Source organism: Amia ocellicauda, chromosome 5 (assembly GCF_036373705.1).
Source record: "Amia ocellicauda isolate fAmiCal2 chromosome 5, fAmiCal2.hap1, whole genome shotgun sequence".
Lineage (NCBI taxonomy): Eukaryota > Metazoa > Chordata > Actinopteri > Amiiformes > Amiidae > Amia > Amia ocellicauda.
The window spans coordinates 23,631,681-23,651,829 of NC_089854.1; the positions used below are offsets into that span (position 1 = coordinate 23,631,681).

A 20,149-nucleotide genomic window follows, 5' to 3' on the forward strand; every position below is an offset into this window, starting at 1 on the left:
TAGGCCACTAGCAAATCAGTCATTACTATTGCAAAGATGTGTTTTTGAACAGTGCACTTAACTATGTCCACTTGGGCTTTGTGTAAAAATGTGAAGCCAATTTTCCACAGCTAGTCTTTTTTATTTTTATGCACAATTGTGTATTTTTCTTATGTTCTTACATGTCTCTGTGTTAGTGTGCTCGCCTCCAGTCAAGCTCTCGTTGATTCCTGTCACTATCTGTCAATCATTCTAGTCGGTCTGTTTTAGCAGTCACACGCCTGACGATGACAAGAAAGCGTTTTCACTCTGAATCTGAACAGTTTTTGGCAACAATCCCTCTGTTTCTTTGTTCTAGACTTTCATTTGAAACATAGCCTGAGCAGCAACTTCTGACATGCATGATATTCCTCATTAAGTGTATTACCGGAACAGCTATTAGATTCCCTTGAAATAACTTCACAAAAAAGCAGCAGAGACTTATGTAGTCTAAGACATCCCTTATACATTGTCTAATTATCAAAATGCAAAATAATTCCTTGTGCTTTTAAAACTCTATCAAAGACAGAAAAGCTCTAGGGATCAGACGAGTGCAGTTATAATTAAAATGTAGAGCAATGATCACAAGTCGTGACGTCAGAGGCTTTGTTCGTGTACCTGACATACAGGTAATGTAGTTCTTCTGCAGCTTCAGTACTTTAATGTAGTAATACTTTAATTCTAAGTGCATTCGTTTAAGATATAGACTGTTATAATTACTTTAGAGAGGACGCGCACACACATAAGTTATAGGATGATTAACTTACTACTTCTGTATATGTTAACTTACTATATACGTACCAGATAATAATACATTTACGTCGAGTTGTATGTATTTTTTTAATCAGTCATTCACCAGACCTCACAAATCGTGTCAGTCCCACCATGTGTAGGCTGCTGTAACAATGAGTAAGGTTTGGGATATTCTTGGTATGTTTTGGTTCAATTATAAAAGCCAAGCTGTGCTGTTGTTTGAAAAAAAAAAAATCCAGAAATGTGCCGGGTGTTTATAAAACAAAGTAACAAATTATGCGTTTTACTGTACTGTACATTTAACCACCGTTATATAGGCTACCAGGCCAGTTACTCATCACCCGCAAGACAATGAAGCTTTGGCAGTCCTTCAAAACTTCACTTTGAATGTCTGAATCATGTAGTGTGTGTGTGTGTGTGTGTGTGTGTGTGTGTGTGTGTGTGTGTGTATATATATATATTACAAACTCTAAGCATATTCGAGACTCATGGTCAGTCTGAACTGATGGTATGCTGAGTCATGTTAAATCCATATAACAATAGAGTCCCACGGTGATTTTTGTTGGTTTTGGTTTATCTATTTATGGTGCATTCTTTCAAACCCTATAGTATGCCATTTCCATAATGGGGCGGGGGTTACCAGTTTTGTAAATGCTATCTGGACATATTCAGGGCTAGTACTCCAGGTATAAAAGCAAACCACAACAGTGCCAACAGAAAAAAAGGTTACAAAGTTTTGTTAATGCAAATAAAATGTGTAAGATTGAAACCGCCAGTGGAGGTGTTTGCGAATAACCTGCATGGAAAGCAGACCTTTCCCTATAACATGGAAAACGAAATGCATACATAAATACAAATACAACTTAAATGTATATTTGAAGTAAACGACATCCGCTTAATTATATTTTATTAAGTTTTGTTTATTTTCTCATGTGCCGTATTTAATATATATATATATATATATATATATATATATATATATATATATATATATATATATATATATATATATATATATAATTGTATGCAATTGGCCCTTTGTTTCTTTACTACACCAGCACTGTACAACGTGTATTCCTTTCAGGCTTTCCATTCACAGACACAAGACAGACCAGACATGAAACGCATCTGTGCACCTTTGATCAGGTGGGACGTGCAGCTGGTTTTCTTCTGAGTTTAAATACATGACTGTGTCTCTGATTTGATGAAGAACTCAGGCCTCACTACAGACAGGAGCACTTTGTTTCGCTACGCACAATTTCAGGTTTCTTTACTTTGTGCCTCAGTAGGCTGCACCGAGCCGGCTTCTGGGGAGTCTGATATCATGACACGCACACTGGTAATTAATTGGCACAAGTGGGCCGTGCACTGCCTCGGTTTTTCTTTCTCTGTACTTGTTTAGAAGTGATTATTTTTATAACATTTTCTCTTTTGCTATAAATAACGGGGATTATTTTTAGCCCGGGCATGCTGCGTGAGTTGGCTGCCTGCACCCGCGTGTTTGGTTTTCATGGACGATTAAAAGTTAGAGGGAATACGGTTAGTACTGCGTCAGGCCACAAGATGGAGAGCTAGAGGTTCATACCTTACACATAACTAGGATTGTTTGATCTGCTCCTAGTCTAAACAGGGAACGACAGTGTTTGTGCATGTTTTGGGATACATAGGGTTGTGTGAGCAGGATGAGGTGTACCTGTCTACTAAAGAATAGATAGTGTGTGTGTGTGTGTGTGTGTGTGTGTGTGTTTAAAATGGGCTAGACACATGGCAAGAAGAACATATCAAAGATAGACAATATTGAATGGATCCCACACACATATATAAGTGAGACTTGCATAAATAGTTGAAAACTACTTTGACCTCCCATGAAGCTATTATGATGACGCATGAATGATAATGACGATTAAACAGTGTACCATAAAGATTAGCATATTGAGAGCAAACAGGTGTGTGAAATTATGGTGCTCATGTCTGGAGTTAATCTTTTTTTTTTTCAGTATTATATTCTCTGTAATTAATCAGCTAATCACAACAAACCAGACTGAATCCAATGACTGTATATTATTACATTTTAATCCCACAATATCTACATTAACCAAAAGATAAAAAGGATACAAAACTCATACAATTTTCAACACTATGAATCCAATATACAAATAGATTACATTTCTTATTTTCTTAAAAAAGGAAACATGTTTATTAAGCAACATTATACTATTACTGCTGTGCTTTAAAAATCATGTTTATGGCATTACATTATCGAAAGGGGGATTGATATTATCCAAAGTATATTTATTTAAACAAAATTAATATTACATTTTTGGAAATATGAATTTTAAGTAACATTGGCTTTAAGTCAAAGTGCTATGTACACTAGTTGAATGTGACATTTCAGGAAAAATATGACCTTAAGCAAGCTATTGCATTTCTTTTATTAAGATTAAATGTAACTTCCAACAGCATACAGTACAAGTCCAACTGCATGATAAATAACCCACTGTAGTATATACCGTGATATTCTCTCCATTTGCAATTTGTATAAAGCATGTGAAGATTGTCATATTTGTGTCCCAGTTTTGACAATGATCAATTTAGGCTGAGAAGGGGTTACCGTTCAGCACCGAATTTCACTCCTGACAATAGAGAATTATCATCCTAAAATCAAACCACTTATTCTTACTGAAGTATGAAAGCCTACATTTATATTCTTAAATGTCATGTATTACTTTAGTTCAGTGGCAGATAGTTGAAGATCTGGCTGTTAAAACTTTTTTAAGTTGATATATTGAGGGAGTAATATGCCAGCTCTCCAAGTCTGGCCAATTCTCATTTGCATGTGCTGATGCACAGGACTTGCTGACTCATGCTTTGGACTCCCAAGTGGCTGAAAAGCCTTTACGGTCCTTTAAGATATTTCTAGTATGAAATTTGTCAAAACCAACAATGAGATTCCCCCAGGCACAGCCCAGCACTGATTGGACTAGAAGCTGTGAATGTTGTCTTTTCTCTCATGCTAGTACACAGGTTTGACACATGTCATTTTAAGATTTAGAAACCAGAATTCTATTATGTGATAGGAAGGCTATTCTGCTTTTGATTAGCAAAGGGGGTCTAGATCTGTCTCCCAGGCAGGTCTGACTGATTGATTGACCTGCATGAGCAGTTGAATTCAACATTATCACTAATGCATTAATCAGCCAATCGGACACCTAGAGGTACATCTCAAGTCTTACAGAAGGCCAAGTCAAGGCCTTGTTTGTCAGCTGAATTAGAGTTTTGGTTTGTGCAAGTTCAGTCTTGGCTTTAAGGTTTAGAGTAAAGTCTTTCATTTCATCCATACAATGTGCCCCTGCAACTTTTCTGACCTCACATGGCTGGCCTGCCATAGAAGGTTATACAACAACAACAAAAATTAAAAAGTAAAAGAAAAATAAGATTCTTATTTGGTTTTGCAAGTGACACATGCTTTCGTCCAGTTTATCTGAAATTCAGCTCTCCTTTGTTTTCCCCTTATCTTAATATCAGACATATATTTTTAGAACAATTATTTCATTAAACGTTAAAACCACACCCCTTAAAGCACTGAGGAATTACATTTCTGACCCTGGAGATACATTCTGCATTTGCCGAGTCCCTTTCGGACATTTGGCACCACACCGATTATCTCATGCCTGGTCTTCCAGTTCTGCCAGCAGTGCACAATTGCTTACGACCGTGCCAGCAGTGAGCGTGAGTTTTAAAGTCCCCTCGTGTGGCCGGTCATTTGTTAGACCCACACTGTTGCCACTGGTTTTGGGCTCATGCGCTAGGTTTTCCACAGAAATAGACGTTTGCTTTTTGACCTCATGTTTCTCTGAGCTGTCATCGGGGGTGTTCACTTTAATGGTCTGGTTGAACAGAGAGTAATCCACTTTGTAGTAACTGTCCTTTGGCTTCAGCATATCGAGAAACTGGTGGCCCCATCGGATCTCTGAGGGGGTGTAAGAGGTGCGGGTCTGATGTAGCATCCCTGTGGAGTCCCCCGTGTAGGTGAAGGTTACGACCAGCTCAAAGTCGTCTCGCTGCAGGTCCTGCCGGCTGAGTCTATACAGAGGGCTGTTAGACTCAATGTTATGGATAATCAAGGTTGGTGTGGCCAAAATGATCTCGTTGCAGCACAGATTGAGATCCCTGTAGGAGACGCTAACTTCCCCAGAGGGCTCCACCGTGTGACAGATTATCTGGGCCCTCGCTGTGCCTTCGACCATGTGGTTCCTACGGAAATCCCCGACGCGCCACATGAGTGACAGCTGTCCGTCTCTCATGTTGACCACCGCACAGGTGCTGAAGCCTACAGTCTGTGCCCTCTTGCGAGCAGATGCCATTTTAGCCACAGCTATCCCAATTATGAAGGTGTCAATGAAGCAGCTGAGGACATCCTGCACGGTCACGAGGACGATCGCCACCATGCACTCCTCGGTCATGCCTCGGAAGCCATAGCCAATCGTGGTCTGGGTTTCCAGGGAGAAGAGAAATGCCGCAGTGAAGGTGCGGACGTTGTCGACACACGGATTGTTGCCCACATCCTCCATGTCGCCGTGCCAGATTGCAATCAGCCAGTATAAGAGCCCGAAGAAGAGCCAGGACAAGATGTAGGATAGCGAGAAGATCAGGAACATGACCCGCCATCTGATCTCCACTAGGGTGGTGAATATGTCTGTTATGTAGAGGCCCCATTGTCCAGGGAGGTCTCGGAAAAGGACGTCGCAGTTGCCATCCTTTCGCATGTAGCGCCGCTTCTTCTGCACCCGTCCCTTCTCGGTCTGGACGCTGAACTGTATGGGTTCATCCGGCTGCACTATAGTGGCGTATCGAGCACTGTCTGCGATCATTTTACACACAGCTACACAAGAAGTCTGGGTCCTGCAAAATCACAACGTCTTGACGTGGTCTTGGTCTGTGAAAACCTGCAAGAAATGACACGGGAGAAATGTCAAGTTTCATTATAGCTTCATTATATTACATTTTAATGGATGTTTAAATGTAAGTGGCTGATCAATGGTCTAATATCAGTGTGGTTGTGGTTAGGTCTCTAGACTCTTGAGCAGAGGGTTGTGGTTTCAGTCCTAAATACAGTATGTTGTACCCTTGAGTAAGGTGCTTTACATAGATTGCTCCAGTAACCCAGCTGTATAAATGGGTAATTGTATGTACAAAGAATGTGATATATATAGTACCAATTGTAAGTCACCCTAGATAAGGACATCTACTAGGAAATGTAATAACAGAATATTGATTCTATAACCCTTATTTTATTAGGATACGTATTATTTTATGTATGTGAACAGCAAAAACAACATCAGCATAAAAACCCCCTGTGATGATTATACAAGCAATAAAGGGAAAATGTGTTGATATGTTTTGAAGTTGCTTATCATGGTTTGGGTGTTGAGTGTTGAGCCCAGTGATGAAACATCATCTGATTGCAATAAACAGGCAGTTGAGCGCTACACCCATGCTCTGTTGGGTCCCCTGATGACATTTTGCACGGATTACAAGGAACTGTGTCCACAACTTCATAATTGCAGCTCCTGCTGTGTCTCTCGGAGAATAAAACTGTGTCATGGGCAGGGTCCAATAAGGACAGTGTGCAGACCAATCTCACAAAGGGATTACAGTGAGACGTCTGGCAAATATTTACAAAAGCACTATCGGGTAAGGAGTAGGGCAGGTCGCTCCTGTCATAGACACTTGCAGAGCAGCATCAGAGAACCTCTCAAAACAGCTGCAAGTGACAGCAGGGCTGTGACACGAGTACGGCACACTGTCACCAACAAATGCACACTTGGCTCAGGGTGAAAAGGGCATACTTTGGAAGGAGCTACAAAAGATCATATGTTCTTGTGAGATGCAATTATTTGCTTTTCAGGAAGATATGTTACATGTCAGGCTGCTTAGGGTTTGAGGAAATACCTATTATTTGTCTGTGCATATTTCTTGATGGAAGTTATAGTCTTAGACTGAGATACTCCTAGCTCTTTATCACTTTTCTCATTCAGTTATCCAATAATTGCTTAGAAAATGGGGGTAAACTAGGTCTGAAAGAGTATACGTTTTTAATCCGTGTTAATTAGTGTTGTTAACCTGTTAATTCGGCATAAGAATTTTTTGTTTGTGGAAGATTAGAGAGAAATGTTTTAAGAATAGCCAGAAGGAAATCGAATTTAAGATTATTTTAGATTTTGTGATTATTGGATTTGTGAGTTAAAACGGCCCAGAAAATAAAAAAAAAGACGACTAAGATACTCTTCATTAATATTATTAGAAAATAAGATCTTGGGAATGCTTACATTAAATATATTAAAATGAACAATGTTATTAACAGCAACAAAAGAACAGTCAGGTAAAGCTTATTTTACTTTTTTGTTTTCACATGACAGCTTGCAAAGTAATTCAGTTGAAGCTTCCACATGCATTGTATTGGAGATTCAGATGAAACAGGCAGGGCTGCGCTGCACAGAGCTGAGCGGACTGTGAACCAGTACCTCCTAGTGTGTCACCCCAGCCACACACCAGCACTTACTTCTCAGTTCTAATAAGCAAGCCTAGGGTGAGAAATTGTTTTAAAATATAGAATTTCTCTTTAAACTGTCATGCAGAGTATTAAAAACTGGATTCGACAGTCTAAATTGGGCGAAGCAATGTTGAACCACTTTTTTTTACATCTATGGGAAGTTGACAAGGGCAAATTCCCTTTCTTGGAATCTAAGCATCAAAGTCTTCAGAGACGGCACACACAAGCACACACACACACACACACACACACACACACACACACACACACACACATACTCGCACACACACACACACGCAGACACACATAAACAAAACCACAGCCTGGATCGTGGCCAACTCATTGTGCAACCTGCTATCCTTCCATGTGATGACTCCTTGGTAAATGAATCAGAGACTTGGATGACAAACATAACACTTGCAAAACATTTGTAGGCCTCGCTGACGAGGAGGAACACACAGGCTGCGACTTCAGGCCCAACTGCACTGAGCCAGGATCAGTCTACTCCACACACATCCCTTGGCCTGCCTGTGGACACATTCCACATTATTTTCCACACTCCTGTAATGATAAGGAATGCCTTGTTTAACATAGCGGGGTCAAGAACGGATGCTTATAATTGTACTTGACGTATTACTTCTGTTTCATGTTTTTATTTTACTCCTTCGTGACTTCTGACCTTGCATTGCGTGTGCCTGCGCCTCAATAGGAGCTATATTTCCAGCTGGGCTGAGGGAATCGGAAGTGGAAAATCCAGCCCGGCATTTCTTGGAACAAAATATTTGGGTCTGTTTCTGAACTTATTCTAGCTCTGTGAATCAAAAACAAAACCTTTCTGAATGATTCCTTGCCTCTTTTTCTCTTCTCTAAAAAGTGGTGGCACCCGAAAGGGTGTTTGCGTACTGTCAGGCCCCATTCGTGTTGCGTATCACTCAGAAGTGTTCGTTTCACATCTGAAAATGCTGTTCGAATGTCACCAAATTTAGATTGTGATGTTTTGACCAAAGAATGGATGATTGGATAGATTAATTAATTAATTAATTAATTAATTAATTAATTAATTAATGAGAGAGCTCTGCAGCCTGGGGCCATTTAGGCTACATTTTAGATATAACTTAACTTATAATTGTAATTGTAAATAATTACTGCAATTACTCTAGCATAGTTGCAATTATATTTGGACAAAATAACACCAACCAACTAAGTCCAACTAACAATGTTGCTTATTAAAACTATAATTATTCCTGACCCCAGGTCTGCTACTGATTATTCAAAATCACTGGACCGGTCTTTACTGATGGACAGGGATTTCTCTATATTTGCATTTAAAACTTTGAGATCAGGCAGATTGATCAGGCAAAATGATTGCATTGTGTATTTTTGCCCTACTATATTCAACTTTTTTTTTTTTCCCCGTGTCTTCTTGATCAGCTGATGCACTATTCTTGCTCTAACATCTATTTTAAGATGTAAATCTGGGAATGTTTACCATTTTGCTTCTTTTTCTGCTCCCTCTGTGTGCTGTGTCAATATGGTTTATCATAAAAAGCCAGTTGCCAGGAGACAAAAACCAGTTGCAGAAGATTGCCATAGCTCTCTTTGTAGAGTTATTAGGTGGCACCAAAGATGCTGGACCCCTGTTGTTTGTGTTATGATTATTATTAATTAATGTATTTATTATTCTACTTCCAAAGCTTCTAAAACCCCCAGTGGTACTCCAAAATGTCATGTAACCTGCCTCACTTATAAACACCTGTGCAATCTTTTGCTTTTGACATGTTGAGAGTGATTGATGTAGCTCTTGTATATTTTTGTGTTCTCCTATGCTATGCTTGCTAGGCTGAATAACTGCTGCTTGCAGCTATCTTTAGCAACGTCAAGCGACCGTGCATGGATACTCTGCACAGACGCTGCTATGGCCTGAAAAGAAACACCAGGGGACCTCCATCACGCTGCTTGAGGTCAAGTTAATCGTTAGAACAGTCTAGCATTTCATGAGATTGTATCAGTGATGCCCTTTTTAAGACTAGTATGGCTAATATATTCAGGTCCAAATGAAGAGATCATCGCGACAGTGGTAATTCATAAGATGCAGAACTGTGGACCTCTGGGCAGATTGTGCTCAAGGCCACAAGAGAAGTGTATAACCTCTATTCTTTATCTACTCTATTATCATCCATCCATCTTCAAAAGGGTTGATGAGGGTTGCAGGGAAGCCAGAGCCAATCCCAGCAGGCATAGGGCACAAGGCAGGAATACACCCGGGACAGGACACCAGTCCATCACAAGGCAACACACACAGGGCAATTTAGAGTGACTGATCAACCTAACCCACATGTTTTTGGACAGTGGGAGAACATGCAAACTCCACCCCAAAATCCTGAACCCAGGACTCCAGAGCTGGGAAGCAGCAGCGCTAACCACCATGCCACCACTATTATACCATGCTACTCTATTATAATTAAAACACATCCAATGTTGGTAATTAGATAGTGTGACCAGTGCCAACATGTTTAGTAATCATCAACCAATTTCTTGGTTTGTTTGTGTATACTTTGGTTGTATAAAGTAAAGTGTTTGTAACTCAAATGGCAAGATTAGTGAATTTAAGTACAGCTAATTCACAGTACTCTATTCAACTATGTACTGCATGGATTATGGACAAATTACCTTTAACCATGCATTGTTCTTATCAGTTTTAAACATCTAACACATCTTTTACTAAGAGTTTGGAGTTCTTTTATAAAATATAATCAAAAATCTAGCTTTAAATATGGAAAATATCTGCCGCTCTGTCAAATTAGATTGTGGAGAAACTCTCAAACACAGTAGATAACCTGTAGCAACCTAAGAAAGAGAATAAACTGCCTGAGGCTCAGAATAATAAACCTACAGAATATTTTTTTTTTGTTTTTTCTTGGTCAACCTGTTTCAATGTGAAGACATTCTAATTGTGTGCATGATTAAGTGTTTCCAGCAGAATGAAAATTCAAAGACAGTTACATCATTGGTCCTCCTCACACTAAGGAGCTCTGTGAAGTTTTTTTTATCTTGTAAACACAAGTGATCACATCACCGAAAAATAATGCCTGGCACGCTTTGCTTCTCTTTGGCTCCTTTGCTGTTCCAGCCCAGCTACTCAGTCTTCAAGTAGATGGGAGGGGTTATTTTTCCATATTTGCTCCTGCTAATTGGTTGCGCTGCTTCCCGGGCCAGAAAGCTCAAGGTACTTTGTTCTTTAGAAAACACACGAGACGTGGAGTTCAAAAGTCACTCTGTGTTTTAATAGTAACCAATGATGACAGACATCGCATCGACAGGAGAGAAGGGGCTTCAGCAAGACAGTGTGGAACAGAAACCCCAGGAGCAGCCCTTAATGTTGGTCCACGTTAGTCTGCTCTTAGCTCTTAAAAGCGCAGTTGGAATGATCACTACCCATAGGAATGTTACTGGATTTGGTCTTGACAGATCTTACAAGATTTGCCAATATCTCGGACTGGGCTACGCCAGCGATTAGACTGTTTATTGAAATGGAGTAGTGCATGTCTGAAATGGCGCTGACATGAGCCAGATTTGGTGCTGGTGTGCATGTGGGAAGGTGGGGATTGGGGTATATGACTAAAACTGAACTGCAATTTGTGAAGACATTTCCTAGTGGTAAGACGGCCATATGATTATTTGAGTGTTCATTGATACTGGATACTTGTCCCAAACAAGTCTGTAATTTATTTATTTTTTAACAGTACTTTTCAGCGCAGAAGAACATTTGTGTTTTAGCAGGTATTTTCTTGATTGTTCTAGATAGGGGCTTGGTGCTATTTATATGGACTCCCACGTACAAACAGTAAAGTGCCTCAATAAAACCCGGCAGCTGCTTATCCAGAAGGGTAAAGGTTGACAAATCACTGGCCTAGTCTAGCAAACACGTTTATGGGATGAATCCAGATGTTGTCAGCCAGCCAGGATAGAAATCCCCTCTGTATGGACTTCATAGAAAAGATCCCTTGGAGACTTGGGCTGTTTCCTCATCAGGTGATCGCACAGGAAGTTGGTGTCAGGGGTAAACCTGTGAATATCTTGCGGATTTCTCCCTGAGAATAAACTGTCTGAATCACCACGACTGGACTTGCTGAGCTGGTGTGTTGTCACTACTTTACTTCCTTCTGGTTAAAGATTTTGTTTGTAGCTGAGAAAAAAAACAGAATGAAATTTACGGGAAAGTAGAAATGTATGTTGTCAACATTGTATTTGTTGTTCAGGTGCACAAGACCAGCGGCAGGATATTAATCCTTTTGATGGAGACGGTGATGATGTTGATAACACTATTAATAACAGCAGTAATAATAGTTATATTGATAGGAGGATGATGATACATTTAATTCAATTTTTGTTCCCATTAAATTAAGTATTTATCCCTTTGAACAGTTTAGCTCTGTGCTTACTCATCTCATAGTCATAGTCAAACAGATTCTATTTTTTTTAATAGATTAACATACGAACCCTATAGAATTAGTCTATGGACAATATGCTTTTCCTGTGCTATATCCTTCACCTTACAACTCAAATGAACCCGTTCAATGAAATGAATTACAATGAAAGAGAAGCACTCTCACTCTCACTCTCAGCATGTAATTGCAATTAATGTATTTCTGAAGAATTAACAAAATTAAGCTTTCCTGTAAAATCACGATATTGATCAAATGCTGGCAAGAGATATGGGGAGATTAGCTGGGATTAAGGGGGCTGGTTTTACAATTTCAGCCACAGAGAATCTTTCGACAGTCTGGAGCTTAACGCCAATTCTAACAAAAATAATACATCTTCGAGGTCCCCGTTTGCTGTAGTTATGAAATTGAAAATGTTTTGTAATGTTTTTTGTTTTCTGTTGGGAAATGGTAAGTATTGGTTATGTAAAAACAGTGATGGCCTGGCGTCCCATCCTGGGTGTATTCCTGCCTTGTGCCCTATGCCTGCCAGGATCGGCTCCGGCTTCCCTGCGACCCGATCACCAGGATAAGCGGTTTTGAAAATGGATGGATGGATGGATGGATGGTTATGTAAAAAGAGTACAACCGACCTTTGTTTTCTAATTTGAAAACTTTGTGTTCTGTATCAGACCAAATATCAATATCAGACATACTTATTTCACAGGCTTCTGTAAAGTTCAGGCCCGTCCTTGAGCAGCTGGCGCTTTCTTTTCTGTTTTTTAACATTACAGATATACTATTATATCTTTAGACAAGTATGTTTATAGTATAAAACACTCACTATGACTCTTTATGTATCTTAGGTAGTCAATAACAACAAAAATATAAATTTAATTTAGTCTCTGACAAGCCCATTGTGGTCTATTTTCTATGCAGGGTGATTTCTTGTAGAATAGTTACTTTGGAGAAAGGAAAGTGGATTTAGTTTACAAATTCTGTTCCTGGTAGTCTCTTAAATCTGTTCGGGCAGTTATTTGGCTTTACTGTGTTTGGGAGTGACAAAACAAGTATTTTTAGAGATTGATATTGATGATCATCAGGGAAAAACACAGTTGGTGACACGTTCTGCAAATTATCCATTACCTTGGCTAATTGGGGTGTTTGATGTGTTTAATGCTAAATGTCAAAGTATGTGATACATATATGGCATGATTCCAAAATATCAGCGTGTTGTCTGAAACTGGCACTGTCGTCACATGTCAAATATATTAAATCAGCAGCAAATCATGTTCTTTTTAGAAAAAAAAAATGCACAAACAAGCACTGATCTTTGTGATATTAGTTTCACATTACCACCTACGCTGGTTTGTATGATTTGGCTAATGCACAGTACTGTATGTTACACAGTGTGTGCGTGTGTGTGCATGTGTGCTTGTGTGTTGCAAGGTAAATGGTAACTTTCTTAGTCTAGTACAATCTACACTAAGTAATTTGTTTTTTCTTTTGCAATAATGTGGTGTTTAAGATAAACACTGTCCCAACACCACCTACAAATAATAGTAATGAGTTGTATCAGCACCATAAATATTGCCTGTGGATGTTATGACTTATCATGTTTTGTCCCAAGTGAAATGAAAACATTCACTTTTGTAGGTACTCAAATAGAACAAAAGCACACATCACAAAAAACTACCTAGTAACAAATGTTACTCAGTTTCTGCATTAATAATAATAACCAATATAACGGCGAAATCATGGTGTATGTGAAAACACCCATGCAAAAAATAAAAATATTATTCGTAGGTGGCGCAATCACCTCAGGCTGAATTGTTGGTACAGCATTTATCTTAAATGACCCTTGTTATTGCAAAAGATAAAACAAATTACTTTGTGCAGTTTATACTGGAATGAGAAATTTACTATTTATCTAGCTAACACACACACACACACACACACACTGTAGCATATTGTACTGTGCATTAGCCAATTCAAACAATTAATTGGTGAGTTGTACATTTGTACATTTGTAAAAGTTGCTAATATGATGGACTCTATCTGGAAGAGCAGTCTGTATTTTACCCCTGATTGTAGCACTGGCAGGACCTTTAATAGAAAGCTATGTAGTTAAATTAAGAGACAAACCTCTCTATTGGTCCATACCATGTTGGAATTGGGACTTTTTTCCCCGTATCCTCAGTGTGTTGACTCAAACATGGTAGATCCTCTGTCTTTCATTTGTCGATTTTTTAATTATGTTGCAATTACTATACTTCATAAATATACATGAAAACTTTGAGTAAGGTAGAATACTGCTTAAATGTAATATAATAGATTGTACTTGCAGTTATATCTTACTAGTGTTGGCATTCTCTGGAGCAGTGGTGGTAATATTTGAATAATACATATATTCTTTCGGTTGCAATTCTTAGTTCTCTGATAGGATGTTTGATTTGCCATATTTTCACTGCTAGTTTGGGCTTTATGTAACAGCCCAGCATGGTGCTGGTGTTTGGGTTTGAACTTAGTCGGTTTACAAAGCAGTGCTGATGTAAATAAAACCCTATCTCAATAGATAACTGTACACACACTCTCACTTCAGTGTCTCAGATGGGAAGAGGGTTTTTCCATGAGACAGTCAAACTTGTTGGCAAAATGCAGTGCTTGTGTGTTAAAGACTCCTCATCCCCTATAATTCAGCCCGTGTCTCTTGCTATTGCAAAAACACTGGAATTATGTGATAGTGTTGACAAAAATAAGGGTTTTCATGGAAAATCTGAAGAGGAGAAACATTAATCAAAGCTGGGACATTGTGTACAAGTACTGCTAATTTATTTATGTTGAAAAGATGTTCACCATAATTTACTACTGTTTAGGAATAAATAAATAATACGATTCAATGTATTGTACTTCGGAGTGCATTTCCAATGTGGCAGTGGTGTCTGATCACTCTGTTGTGTAGTGCTTGGGTTTTGTGTGTTGTTTTTATGCAATAAAGCTTCAAATCAGCACATAGACTATTTGCGGCTGCTGCGTTTACACCACATTTAAGATTAAGTGAAGGAACTTGTAATCCTTATCACAATAATCAAACTTTGTAATGTGACAAAATTATAAATTTCTACCTCTACACCAATACTGCAATTGTTCTGAAAAAACAAACAAACAAACAAACAAACAAACATAATCATCTTAGGACCCTTGTTATCACATTATAGTTCCTGACTAATCTTATATATATATATATATATATATATATATATATATATATATATATATATATATATTCCATTGAATGCAAATATCTTTCTGCAACTCTTACATTTTGGTTGAGTGGAACCAGCTCCTAAACAACTGACCCATTTATAGCCCGTGGCTACTCTTGAAATGACCTTCATCTTCTCCAGACACTACAGCAAAGCTTGAAGTGCATTTCGCGATTTTAACATGGCTAATATTTTGCCACAGCCGTAATGGTCGCAGGGAATGCTGCCTGTTTCAGTGTTGTAAAACAGCTGTTATGGAATGTTGTAATGGAGACATTACTGTGTGCCCGTGGCTGGAAAACAATCATTTATGTAAGTTATTCTGTGCAAGAATGTGTCGTACCACGAATAGGAAATGTTATCTTGCAATATCATTGTTCAATCATGCATTTTTGTAAAGAGAGAAATCTAATAATCATACAAAGGTGAAGCGAAAAATTTACAGAAATCTACAAAACAGTGCAGTTCAAAGTCAAGCATTTACATGTAATTTCAGGGAATTTAATTTGAAAATATATTTCCTCTGATGAATAAAGATTGAATTTCAGATTAGCTCTTCAAAAGATAGATTACAAATATACCTCTTTCATTCATAGCACATAAGATCTTAATCTAATTCTAATTTGCCATTTGGTCTGCAATCTACACAGAACTTTTTTACTTCTGCAGGCATTGTTTGTAAAATCAATAAACCTATATTTATAAAACATCGTATTTTCTGCTTGATCTGCAGTAGTAACGTCATAGACAGCGGCACACTGCTGCCCTAATAGGGGTTGGTATCTTTGCAACTAATGGTTTTCAGGTGGCTTTTTGAGGCTAGTATGAGGTTCAGAAGAGTCTTATTCTTGATACCTGTCATGTCTATGAATGTATGACAGTGGCCTCTGGGTCACAACTGTTGATCCGTCAATGGTCGAACGGCAGTCCTGTACACTGATGAATCCAAATAATGTGATTTCACTGACTGACTACACACTGGTACAGTTTGTGAATGTGTCTCCTGTGTCATATTTGCACAACCCCATAGATATGGAGGAGCGTCTGTAAATGTGTGGGATGGAATCGTCATATATTCATTCACACAGGTTCAAAGTCACAATTGCAAAGTCTGCTGAATTCAGAATGAAGCTTGGGGTGAGACCACATCAGAACTTTATAATCATTACACTTCTATAGCACTTTATTTAGAGACCCAAAGTGCTGTACATGTTATGGGGTCCCACCTCCACCACCACCAATCTATAGCACCCACCTGGATGATGCAATGGCAGTCTGCTCACCACAGGGGAGCAGAGGGAGATTAATGCCAATTGTTTATATTTTGATGGACAATTATTTAGGAGACCCTAAATTAGGGCCATAGTTGGAAATTTGGCCAGGACACCGAGGTAACACCCCTACATCCAAAGAACGGCACAGTGTGCCCATCCCAGTACTGGGGCCTTGGGATCCATACAGACCACAGGGTGAGCACCCCCTACTGTTCTCACCAACACCTTTTCCACCAGCAACCTTAGGTCTCACATTTTGATTTATAAGTAGTAGAAACTAGCTTCTAACAATAAATTAAACCGTTAATAAATCAGGTACAGATTTGTACTTTGCGATTTACATGTTTAGATTTAGGCTAGGCCTTAGTCTGGTAAACTCATCTCCATTGCATTTTTATAGATAAGCATGGGACAGCTGTTTCAGAATTGTGGGGCAGACTGGGTTTCCTTCAGAAGGGAGATCACAATCCATCAGAATTAAAATGGTCAAAATAATGTTAGTTAAGGCAGCCCTATTTGGTTCCTTAATAAAACTATCCCAATATGGTAACATTTTGATCAACTCTTAACAAATCAAACTCTTGTTTTCCTCCAAACAACATTGATGCCCAAGCCCTGGTTGTACAGGTGGAACTAATTTTCCACCTTGAGAAATTAACCGCTCCTTATTTCTGATTGTGGGCATATGATGGGCAGCCTGCCCACTCCAGAGTAAATTAATTAGAAGGGCAGTTTTCCCACAGTGGAAAATGAGGCTCAACTTCTATTTAGAGTCTGAAATCCATCTCTAATACTGCATTAGGGTTCTCTGCACTTTGCAAACAGACATCTTCTAGGAATTGGCATCTCTGATTGAAAGTTGATTTACTTAACAGACTCCAGTTGACCACCATATTATACTCAATAAGTGAAACCACATCTGACAACTAAGTCCATGACCACCTTGAGTGATATTTAGAGCAACATCCCTTGTCTTAAATTATTAGACATCATAGAAAGAATTATAAATACAGGTTGTGAAAAGTTGCTAAATTATTGTCTTTAATTATTATAAGACAGAACATCAGACTTTATTATGTCAGAATAATTTCAAAATAAATCAAAACGGTCATAATGTATTCTTCCCTTGTTCTGTCATTGTTCAACACTACTTAAATGCTGTCAAAAGTATATGTATATAAACCAGCCTGTTCGAGCTATTATCTCTATTGTCAGAAGATAACTGACACCATGATCTCATTTCATGTCTATTGTAAAGCTGCCTATGTTTTGCACCCCCGCCCCCAAAAAGAGTCGGCTCAAGTTTGCCATTGTCAATATCTGTGCTGAAGACAAACACTAAGTTCCTGATTCTTGTGCCTCATGTTAACCTTTTATTTCAGCTACCGTTTTGAAATCTGTAAAATATGTTTATGTATGTATATCTAAATACTCATATAAATATGCTGGACAACATTTTAGTTAGGACTGTTTTCCTTCCTCAGTATTGTACACTGCCCAAATAAATCAAAACCATCTTTGACTGCAGACTGAGTGATAATGCTAAACTTGCAAGGCATTTCCTGTTCTATCCAACCACCACGAAATGGACGTTTACTTTCTATTGTTTTGTCATCATTATTACTGGATGTAGCTGGAGCAGATTAGGACAGGTTTACATACATAAAAAAACACCACTGATCACAACTTCCAAAGAATCCCCTAGAGAGGGAGACGGGTAACGGTTTCATACCTGGACACCGTCTTGTAGTCTTGCAAGAACGGAAGGGAGGATTTAATCTCTGGGATGCAGCGGACGGCCTACTGGACCGGAGAGCAGTCTAGGTGAGAGTGATTGAGCTGCTGTTGGCTATACGAGTTAAATATTGACACCACCTCTAGGGCGTTGGTAGCAATTGCTTGTAATTGCTTGGAGGGTGGTGGTTTCGAATGTAACGGGAACTCGGGCGGCTTTGCTTCAGTGAGTTTTCCAAACTCCTACTGGTACAGTACTTTGTCAACAAACACTACCTGCATACCTTGTCATCCCACACAGGTAGTGGTGTCTCTCATACCCTGTGGGCTGACGTAGAGTCCACTCCTGCTGGGCCTGCAGCTGCAAGACTCTTCCATCACAGAGTTTAGACACTCGCAGGGTATAAATAAAACTATAGCTCCTAATCCACATAATCTCTCAGGATGGAATCAAAGCAGTGACCTGTTGGGTCTGAGCCAACAGTGCTGGTGTGGGGACTGAGAGCAGGGGGGGCGTAGGTTGACCGCTGACAATATATTATGCAGTTTAATTGCAGCTTTCTCAAGGCACATTTAGATGTCATATGAGTTCTACAGGTACAGTCCCAGCTAGTTATTGAACTTTTATTCTCTAGTAACCTTTTTTATGTTCATTATCCTCTGGGGGGAAACATACAGTTATCTCTCTCTCTCTCTCTCTCTCTCTCTCTCTCTCTCTCTCTCTCTCTCTCTCTCTCTCGCTCCCATATTGTGAAGGACGTGTGTGTCCAGGGATCATGGCTAGGTGTTTCAGACATCACTCTTCATGTAGCAGAGAGTCAGGGAGGGGCACATAATATACCAGCCTGTACAATTAAATTAACCCCTCTTCCAGGTCTGGGTACTCACTAATACTGTCTGAGGATCACTAGCTGTGCTCAGGACCCCCTGATCAAAACAAGGGGGCACAGCTTTCTGTCATTAGCTTTCTATGACGTCCCGTGGTCTCAAAACAAACAGTTTGGCAAAACGGGGCAGTCAATGACCAGTCTTCATGTCTCACACTCATTCTCACTCTTACACACACAAACACACACCCACAAACGCTTAAATTCGCACCCTGCAGTGAAGATGCCGCTGTGGTGCCCTTATGTGCGACTGCTTGACAAGCTGCAGGTGTGTTTAGCCATATCAGCTGATTTTTCCATGCTCTGGAGTCAAATACGGGAAGGTGGGGAGTGCTTCTTCTGTATATAACTACCATCTTGAACTACTCCCCACACGATAGATATATACAGTACTGTCCAAAAGTTTTAGGCAGGTGTGAAAAAAAGCTGTAAAGTAAGAAAGCTTGCTAATAGATTATATTTATCAATTAATAAAATGCAAAGTGAGTGAACAGAAGAAAAATCTACATCAAATCCATATTTGGTGTGGCCACCCTTTGCCTTCAAAACAGCAAACGAGATATAAGAGATTTCCACTTTTTTTTATTTTTAGCTTCTGTTTTCCACCTCATGCCTGCAATGTTTATTATCTCTCCATCTTTTATCTTTTATGTGGCCTTTCTCTTTTTCTATATTTTTCACTTTGACATTATGGACGTTTTATTTTTTGATCAGTTGCAGAAACTCCTTAAATCCATTCTGATTTCATGTTAAATGTGGAAAAGTCCAAGGGAGTGAATTCTTTTGAGAGCCACTGTACATATATTATTATATTTATATATACTCTATATATATAGAGTACTATATATACTCTATTACATATATATAACATAAATATATACACAGAACCCTTTACTGTGACCATATAATAGTTTAATTTAATCCAGAACCTATCAATCTTTTTGTTTGTACTATATCATTTTTTTCCCCCGATATATATATATATCACAGAAGGCATATAATAGCAATCCTTCACATTTTACAGTCAAATTGGTTTCACATTATCCATTGATTATCCATTGACAGCTTTGCTTTACTCAAGATGTTATAAAAGATGAATATTGGAAGCCTTCTTACTGTATGAGAATATAATCTTAGAATTTCCTGTTATGTTTTATAAATAATTTTGTACCTCATTAATGCCATTTCCATGATGAGAATTATACGTCTCATGATCACATATATATATAAAAATGTTTTA

General features: G+C 38.8%; 1 protein-coding gene across 3 annotated transcripts in view; it reads right to left on the bottom strand.

Annotated features, from left to right (window-relative positions):
- Positions 1–2,822: 2,822 nt before the first annotated feature.
- The window catches only part of kcnj16a (potassium inwardly rectifying channel subfamily J member 16a), a 29,667-nt gene continuing 12,340 nt past the window's right edge, over positions 2,823–20,149 (bottom strand). For 2 of the 3 annotated variants that reach the window (XM_066704419.1, XM_066704420.1), the window contains one exon: positions 2,823–5,717. In XM_066704419.1, the coding sequence (XP_066560516.1) occupies positions 4,437–5,642 (1,206 nt within the window). In that variant the 5' untranslated portion in view covers positions 5,643–5,717 and the 3' untranslated portion in view covers positions 2,823–4,436. Of the gene's footprint in view, positions 5,718–18,020; positions 18,157–20,149 lie in introns of those variants that run through there. The other variant, XM_066704418.1, reaches the window with a different exon arrangement.